The sequence below is a fragment of the Gallus gallus genome, chromosome 6 (genome assembly GCF_016699485.2).
Source record: "Gallus gallus isolate bGalGal1 chromosome 6, bGalGal1.mat.broiler.GRCg7b, whole genome shotgun sequence".
NCBI lineage: Eukaryota > Metazoa > Chordata > Aves > Galliformes > Phasianidae > Gallus > Gallus gallus.
In genome coordinates, this window is record NC_052537.1 from 34,943,291 (window position 1) to 34,952,584 (window position 9,294).

At 42.0% G+C, this 9,294-nt stretch overlaps 1 protein-coding gene and 1 long non-coding RNA gene across 40 annotated transcripts in view; one reads left to right on the forward strand and one right to left on the reverse strand.

Annotated features, from left to right (window-relative positions):
* The window catches only part of LOC101749423, a 42,428-nt gene that overhangs the window by 11,687 nt on the left and 21,447 nt on the right, over positions 1-9,294 (forward strand). Inside the window, exon 6 of the long non-coding RNA XR_005860663.2 lies at positions 718-5,975. This is a non-coding gene — a long non-coding RNA (uncharacterized LOC101749423). The remainder of the gene's footprint in view (positions 1-717; positions 5,976-9,294) is intronic.
* EBF3 (EBF transcription factor 3) overlaps positions 1-9,294 on the reverse strand; it is a 120,188-nt gene that overhangs the window by 2,861 nt on the left and 108,033 nt on the right. For 11 of the 39 annotated variants that reach the window (XM_040702538.2, XM_040702537.2, XM_040702531.2 and 8 more), the window contains exons 13-16: positions 8,670-8,735; positions 7,842-8,019; positions 6,472-6,660; positions 5,865-6,062 (exon numbers count right to left, since the gene is read on the reverse strand). In XM_040702538.2, the coding sequence (XP_040558472.1) occupies positions 5,865-6,062; positions 6,472-6,660; positions 7,842-8,019; positions 8,670-8,735 (631 nt within the window). The remainder of the gene's footprint in view (positions 1-5,864; positions 6,063-6,471; positions 6,661-7,841; positions 8,020-8,669; positions 8,736-9,294) is intronic. The other 28 variants (XM_040702542.2, XM_040702534.2, XM_040702543.2 and 25 more) reach the window with 5 other exon arrangements.

Sequence of the window (9,294 nt, forward strand, 5' to 3'; positions counted from 1 at the left end):
CTGTTATTGCATGCTGTAGAATAAGGCACATCTGGCTCGCGGCGGGCGGACACGGAGCATCACATGGGGTGTCCCCATATACAGCACAGTGCGGCCCGTTGGCATCCAGCACTGCGCCAAGGGGAGGAGCGCTGCACAAATGCTTTCCCAACGCAGCGCCCTCGCACTGTTCCAGAGGAGATCCCAGCGCTCTTGCTGGCAGCATCCTGCATGCCTGCTGTTTGCCCTTTGTTAGCAGCCAGCCCTGGGGACGGCAGGGCCCTGCCCAGCAAGCAGAGCCCCACAGACCTCCGCTTCCTCCCCAGAACCAGAGCATGAGCAGAAAACCTTCATTCCAACATTCTCCTAATTGCACTTGATCACAATAGCAGGGCCAAGCAAGTCAAGGACTCTCTAAGATCAAAGCCAAGTGTCGTACACCTGCTCTCAAATCCATACACCGACTGCTATAAAAAGGCATGAGATTAATATCCCTATCCCGCCATCTCGTTTTTCCTCCAGTTTAACACTGAGATGCCAAAGCCTGCTGGTTTTCTCCAGTTAACTCCTTGGTAGAAGCATAATTTAGATTGTCTTTAATTGTAGCGTTGTTTAATTTTTGTCATAATGATATTTCTCATTAATTTATGTACAACAGATATTAATAAATTTGTTCGTGTAGCGATGTGAACTTCAATTTCTCAGTTCATTAATTTCAACAATATTAATTTATTTCAGATTCCCTGGTACAACTTTATGGTTTGGAAGTCTTGTGTACACACACATTCCCAACGTAGCAGAGTCCCCTACAACAACCAGGAACTACAGTTGTAATTTCAGTGCATGTTTCAAACCTGAGGCCGGACAGAAGTCACACAACTGGAAATAAAATAGATCGTCAGTGGTGATTTATTTACAGGGACTGCTTCCAGCAGGAGCACTCAGTCTGCATCCACGCTTCCGTTGAATATTCAACCCAGGTGAGAGGAGCACCGAGCTCCGTGACAGCCCTTCACAGGTTGGGTTCCCTTTCACTTTTTGGCCTTCCCATCCTAGTGGGGAGCGGCTGTGCCATTCACCCAAGGGTGTCCTGGCTGGGAGGATGGGAAGGGGAGCCGCCACCCCGGGCACTCATGACCATGAGAGCACGTCCAAAGCCAACTGGAGGTCTGTTCTATTGCAATACAACCCCCAGCTAGAGTTCATCTCAGAATACATTGTGCTTCTGTTTACTGCATTCAGGTTCAGCTGGGATCCATCACCTTGCTCCATGTCAGGGTGATAGAGGGACACGGACTGTGCCAGCATGCTGAGCACAGTGCGAGTGAGCAGTGCTCATCTGCTCTGCTCTCTTTTCACAGGAAAACTTTGCAGAAAAAAAAAAGAATCCAGATTTTTTCTTCCAGAGGTTGCGTGCAGAAATATGCTAAAAGCACATAACTACCTGGCAATGATACCCTGTATGTTTTAATCACATGTTTATTGAAAGTCTCGTGATTAACTTCTGATTTAGAGTCATAGAATCATAGAATCACAGAACGGCCTGGGTTGAAAAGGACCAAAATGACCATCCAGTTCCAACCCCCTGCTATGTGCAGGGTCGCCAACCAGCAGACCAGGCTGCCCAGAGCCACATCCAGCCTGGCCTTGAATGCCTCCAGGGATGGGGCATATATGTTAAAACATAGGTAGCTGCTGCATGCTTTTCAGGAAAATAAGGGCTGAAATCTTTTGTTTAATCCATTGAGCTATTTTTGTCAAATTCCATCTGTTGCACAATGGGGAGGTGGTGCAAAATTGGTGCTCTAGTCTTTTATTTCACTATTTATTTTACTTGTGACATTTGATGGTCGTGAATTGCTGCTCTCTGGTTCTTTCTGTGCAAATTGATAGCAAATGCCTCCCTAAAGAAAAACAGGGTGGCTAGTGTTGAAATAACAATAATTTCAACTGGGGAAGACCAGAAAATTAAGCAGGATGCAGTTTTAAAAGAATGTAGAGAACCTTTTTGCTCTGCATTACAGTCATAAGGCTTATCCAGAGTATCTTTCAAAGTCAATAACAAGTAAGTTACAGTTGAAAACTGAATTCTGAACACATATCGTACTTCCAACTTCACAGCAAGCTGACACTTTTGTGCAAAAAAGTATATGTTATAGATTATACTTCCATTGTTTTGAACAGGAAAAATCTCTCTGCCCTAAGGAACCCATATTCTAGCATCCTGCTCTTAAGAAACATGGAAGTGCTTAATTTTCTGATCATAGGCTCTCTAATGGAAGTCTTACAAAGTTAACAAGATTGTGTTTTTTTGGATAAGGCCCAAAGGCCCCATTCTGTAGGCTTACAGGAGCGAGTCGTACTTGCAGTGCAGTGGAGAGGAGAGCATCTCACTCATCAAGCTGCAGTTTCCAAGTTCTGACCCTAATTGCTGTACCAATTGGCACAGGATGCATGTATGCACAGTGCAGCCCAAGGAGGAATGGATCATGAGTGTAGCAAGGAAGGAGACTACACCTTAGCAATGATTTCATCAGTTTGTCTTCTTTTTATACTTGTGAATCGTTCTTACCCTCTGTCTTGGATCCCTTTAGGAAAATATTGCGTCCCTATGTTGGTTACAGACCTCTCTATGCTCATTCCTTGGCAGTCATCTCAGAAGCACCAAGAGCAGAATCTTTTTTGTGCAGACAAATCCCACAGGGGTGTACTTAGCAAGAACTGCTGCAATAAACACCCGAACTCCCCATAAAAGCACTACCCTTGTCTGAAGGGCTGTTGCATATAGGAATTTGCCATGTGACTTCTGTTCTTTCTCATCTGACTATCTGTTCCCGGTGATAACAAACTTTGATATGGAAAACAGGGGATTGTATGGCCTGACTGTCAGCATGGTGATGCCTTGCCATAGCCAACCACCTTCCACAGCACTGGGTGAAGAACAGATGATTATTTCAGAATTATGTAGGCAGAAAATGACAAGCAACGATAGAGAGGACATCCTGCTCCAGGTTAAAAGAGCACATCATCCTCTGCTACCCAGATCCATCAGCTGCAGGCTTCACCTTAGGAACAAACACTAGTGACTATGAATGTTTTGCTTCTGTCTCAGCTTGACCCAATGTCCATGGCCATTGCTAACGATGCTCTCAGCTGTGCAGAGAGGCTCCATTGATTGAGGACCACTGCGGCCCCGATGGTCTTCAATATTCCGTGTTTGATTTTAACATAGAAAATGTGGTCTAACGTGCTGATCAGAAAACTCTCAAGCCTGTAGTACTGTGCTCAGGTGAGTAATTAACCTTTAGAAAGGGCTCTGTGTCAAACAGTACCTAAGAAAATCGGAAGTAGAAATGCCCTGCTCTGCCAGCAGCTCAGACTGACCCAGCTGAAGCCCCTCAGCGTGGTGATGAAGGCACTCACCATGGATGTGTCAGGTGCAATTTGATTTTCTCCCACATGACCCAAACCCAGAGATTTTACCCCGACTGCCCTGTCCCAGCTTTCCTCTGTGTGTGAAGTGCTACCTTGCATAAATAATCTGAGTTTTTGCCACAGCCTGGAAGTTAGTCCTGTAATTATCAGACCAGAAAGATGTTCCTGTTATTTCTCTGTGTCATTTCGTTCAACACAAGATTTGGTTTTGCTGTCTCAGCAAGGTGAGGACAGCGTGACTTCTTTTTCCCCAGATCAACACCTCAACCCATTTTCAGTTTGGCTGCTGAACAAAAAATAAGAGGTTTCTGCACAGCCTCTTGTTCAGTGCTCAGAAAGAGAGTAATTAAACTTCAAAAGGGGCTCCATGTCCAACAGTAACTAAGAAAATAGGAAGTGGAAACCCCCTGCTCTCCCAGCAGCTCAGGCTGAACCTTCTAAGTGCCTTCATGTTATAGAAGCTTCACATGCTGTGTACTGCAGGGACAGCTCTGTAACACAGTGGTTCGGGTCTCTGGGGTGTGTAACAGAAATCCTTAGAGCTTTAGCAGCACCTGCAGGAGGGAATTCACTGTGGGCAATGCCAGGTCTGCTGCTTGGGTCACAGCCTTCAGTTTTCACCTGCTCTACTAAGTCAGCACTGGTGCACTCAAAATGGTCTGCCAGGATTTTACACAAAGGGCATTTTTCAGCTGAGGATGATGGTGGATGATTACTGGGAGGGCTGGAGGTGCTGGAGGAGATTAGGGCTCGGTGTCTGCTGGGAATTGAGCATTCTGCTCATGCTCTTCTGACAACCCCACTCTGCAGTTACCTAGATCTTATAAGCACCTGAAATCTTGGATAGCAAATAGGAAGCCCTTTATTCACATACTGAAATTACAACTATTTAATTTAATTTTTATATTCATATATTCTTTTAATTTTTAAACTTTTTATTTTTATATGGAGGAAAGTAGGATTATTTTTACAAACGGTTCATCTTCTCTAAGAATATTGCTTATACTTGGCCTGGTTTTCTATGTACTGCAGCATAGTAAAGCTTCAACTACAGACTTAAGCAATGGCATAAATTGTTAATCTAATTACTCTTTTCTTTAACATCCACCATACAACAAGAATTGTGCATCTGGATCCTCAGTCCTTCATTTACCTGAGTGCATAATAAGCTCTCAGATACTATCTCATCTGGACCAAGAAGTTACTAACAACCTATGATACAGGGACATTCATTCTGAGACAGTGGTCTGGGGTGGAAGGACGACTGGTGGGCAGGCAGTTCTGTGGGATGAGGTCTCTTGGAAGTGCCCTGAGGTAGATATCACAGAACACAGGTATCCAAAATCAGCAGGTAGTCTGGCAAATTACAGTGTATGTCTTCACTTGTTTGTCAGTTAGTGCTCATCTTGTTATGGATATCATGGCAATGCTAAGAATAAATAACAGTTACCTATCTTAGCTAAGAAAGTCAAGAAGAGTCTCAACGACCAGGTGACAGTGCCTGCAGCACTCTCTGATTTCCTTTCTGGTCTGAAGTGCTGCAATTGCTGCTGTGTGGGATAGATTCTCTGTTTGGAAAAGACAGGCAAGCAAAGCTTTTCCATGATTCTAATGAATGGCACAACACTACCTTCTCAACTTTAAAATATGCCACAAAAGGGAACACGTCTTTTCTTGTTATTTCTGTCCTTCCACAAAACAAACACTGTATCATAGTTCCTCCTGCCCCACTACCAGAAGGTGCCCATTGAAGTTCTGCCATCAATTTTGAAATCACTCATGATGCTACCCCACGTGAATTCGTGCAGGTAAAAAAAAGAGAGAGAGAGAGAAGAAGAAGTTTGTAGTTGTCTAGTTCAATTAAAATACTTGGATATTCACTTATGGAAGCAACACTTATGGAAGCAAATATAACACTAGTGAGTGAATTATGACCCAGAGAGCATGCAGACCCACTGCGCGAGTGGCCAGATGGTGCAAGGGAAGTTCTGCTCACTGAGTAAGAGCTGAACTTGATTTCTCCTAATTGGAAGCATTTGACAATACCTGTTGCATCTCATGTAAAGTGAGGAAATTGCACCACGTTATGCTGGAATGTTGCTGTCTCCAAACATCCATATAATTGTATTCAAAAATGTGTAAGGAAATGCAAGGAGTAGACAAAACCTCCAAGAAGCATCTGGGGATATGTTCTTACTTTAATATTCAATGCACGAAGTCTTGAAGGAAAATGTCACAACAACTGGAGTTTTCTGAACGGTATTAAAACTGACCTCAGATTTGCTTAAAATCCTAGCATTATCATATGTGCTGTTCTACTTCTTCTACATCACAATGAGAACATCAGAAACCGAAAATACAGCAAGGTACCTTTCTCCGACACAAGCCATCAATGGTTTTAGTGTATGCACCAAAAAGCAATACAAAGAAAATTGAGAGATCCAGCTCACCTTGAAGTCCATTTCCATTTGCACTGGTGCAAGATGGTGGAGGAGAGGCTTGGGGCCTGACAACAGGAGCAAAGGCGCTCTTTTGTTTCACTGCAGAGATGACATTGGCAGGTGAGAATGAGAAAATGCCGTGTGTACTGCTACAGTTTGAAGGGAGGGTGACCGAAGAGGCTGCCATGGTAGGGCTTGACGGCACTACTGCAATAAAGCAAAAATAATCAGGACTCAGATTGAGGTTTTCACGGCAAACACGGAAAAAGAGAGTGATAGGGCCTTGCCTTTTAAAATATATATATATATATAAATATATATTAAAAAAAAAAAGAAATGAAATGCCTTGGCTTGGCCACTCTCTGGATAACAGGCAAACTCTTTTGTGTTGGACTTTTGTTACAAATTGTGCAGTCCAATTTTTTTTTTTCTATCTGAGATGGTATTATGGCACAAACAGATCAATTTATTAAATTCATTTTTACGTCCAGCCTCCAGAGTCACCCCTCCTTTTATCCAGTAGCTCACAATATAGAAAATCAAAACAATGCAAGTATTTGGTTTTGTAGTAAATATGAATCTATATGATGATGTGTTACCAAAAATAGACACTTACTGCCATAAGGAGAGTTAGCTGAGGAGCCATTAAGAAATCCAGGGGAACCTGGTACACCTAGATTGGGCATGCCGGCATTGCCATATCCATTCATGCTATTGCTGACTGTGTTGTAATTGGACTGCTGAGGAGTACTGCTCGGAACATATCCTCGCGGGGAAACACTGCTTGTGTTGCGACTGTAACCTACTGTGTTAGAAACCCCCCCACCCCAAAAAAATAATGTTATTTTATAATATAAACTTAGGGCTGGGGGGTTTCCTCATGCATCATATATTACACAGTTTTAATTGATTGCACAGCTTTGCTCTGAGTTGTCTGTTACTGCCCTATCAACTCTTGCAGTTTGAGATAACCTTATCACGCCAACCCTACTTAAATCATCTGCGAGCACTCTATGTTGTCTCTCGTCTTAGCATAGACAGCCAACAAAAGCTCTCTTCGATCCAGCTGTGTCAGTTTGCTTCGCGTTTGTCTTTAGTAGCAATTATCAACAGGCTTGAGTCCTGGTTGGTACCAACACACTGCGTGAACTTTCAGACCTTCAAATGCCAGAGCTGGCGAGAAAGACTTTATTGTTTGCAGTGAGTTACTTTAAAAGGCTGTTTTGGGGTCTTCATTTTATGATTGATATTTTTATACTAACAATAAGCTGGCACTTTCATAAGGTGTAGTCATCAGTGAAAACTAATTCGAGATCAAGCACAGAATTTTATAAGGCTTATTAGCTTGGAAATGCATTAAAAGACAATCTCTTATAAGAGGAAAGATAGCAGAATCAGGATTTTAAACAACATTTTTTTTCTATCTGAGCAATCAATTTAATAATTATGTTGCAAGCAAAAAATACGGTTTTGAACATATCTAATAATCTGGTCTCACTCCTTTCATTAGTATCAAAATTAATTTTAAATGCAATATGCTACATGCGTTTTCAATTACGAAATGTAAATTAAATCAACTATTTCTTTTATTAGTAACATATATGTCACACATGCTTATAAACAAAATACTTTACAATCACAGACATCAAATTAGATTTATCTGTGCAAATACTCAGAAACAGGTGGAGATACCTAGACATAATTATTTTATAATAAACAAACACACTGTATATTTACTGTGAATAATAAAGAGCTTTCTAGGCTTTGCCAATTTCTTTTTCCACCAGAGATGCTTTACGATAACAGTAAACTGAAGAACAGGAAGAATTAGGTATTATGAGGAAGTTAAAGATGGCATTTCATCGCGCGCTCAGACATACGACAACAAGGAGAAAAAGAGGTAGAACACAGCGCTGACATTAGCCAATATTAATAGGCACCGTCCAAACACAGCCAACAAGGATTAACTCTTGAAAACCCACATACCTTGGTCGTTAGCTTGTGATGTTTCTGAAACATTGACTGCTAGCTGGCTGCTAAACGAGTTCACTCCCATCATGCCAGTATGAGCAGGAGTGTTGGCTAGAGTAGGAATCTGGTTGTGATTGCGTGGCACGCTGTATAATGCTTCAGCAATGTCAGCTGCTCGTTTCAGAATTATTTCCTATAAGGACACAGAATGATTAGTAACAGCTAGGAAGCATTTGTGCAAATGCTCAAAGTTCTCATCATGTTCCCATCCCCAGAAGAGATTCACGTAACGTGGAGGTAAGCCATGGGGATTTTGCTTGCTTCGAATGAACACTTCTATACCAAACCACTATACAGTGTCATGCCAATGCAGTATGCTTAAAGAAATAAGGAAATTAATACAAAATTACAGTTTAGCATTGTAAGCCATGTGAAAATTGTAAACACGTATTTTCTTCATCCAGTGCAGTAGGTGTATTTCCAGCAGTTCTCAAAAGGCAGTAGGTTTTATTCGGTCTGTTTAGCAGATTTATTTAGGACTTCCCATTAGTCACTGTATATTTTGGACTGAGTTCAAGGTTATTCTCTTGCCTTAATGATTGCTTATGCTTTTGGCACCTTACACTTAATTGTCATTTCTGATGGGCAAACTAGCGGTAAGAGGAGAATGGGAAGATGAAGCATTTCCCTCGGAGCATTGCATCACATCAGACTGCCCTCAAGGTGGCTGGCAAAACCACGCTGTGTACAGAAAGAATGTGTTGACACTTTGCCAGCTTTGCAAATAGCAGGTATTGATTTACATGTGTAAGCATGTACACGAGAGCTGCACCGGTGACCTACCTGGTTGTTATGGGGCATCCCATATAGGGCTTCCACAAGGTCTGCTGCTCTCTTAAGTAATACTTCCTAAAGGAAAACAAACAGACTGCGTTATGTTTCACTGAAGGCAGCCATTGCTCCAAGGAAGAAAACGGGTGTGATGATGTTAGCAACTCGCAGCAGCTTCTAAGGCTCCGAGGAAATAATAAAGTGGGGAAAATAGATGGCACGCTATCGCGGTGCTATTGCTATACTTAGCGGATGCATTACAAAGATAGGAAGGCATTTTGTTTTGGAGGAAAATACTGTTTGCAGTTTGAAGTCAAAGTTAGATACCAACCTAAAAATAATATTGCATTTAACATCCAGCTGTTCTATTATGATTGACTAGAAAAGGTGTTTGCTGCTGTAGCATGTAGCTCTAGTGCTGAATTAGTGAAATCAGTGCTTGAGGTTTAATGATGTAGTCTTATGGGTATTAAACAAACAAACACATGGTAGAGATATGAAAGGCACAGGCATCACATTTGGCTGTTAATTCCTAGCACTTTAGTGGTGAAGAACAATAAGTAATTTTCCATATCTTAATTAAACTGGCAGAGTCCTTAAAGACAACATCTCACCCCTAATTCATGCCCCAAATTTG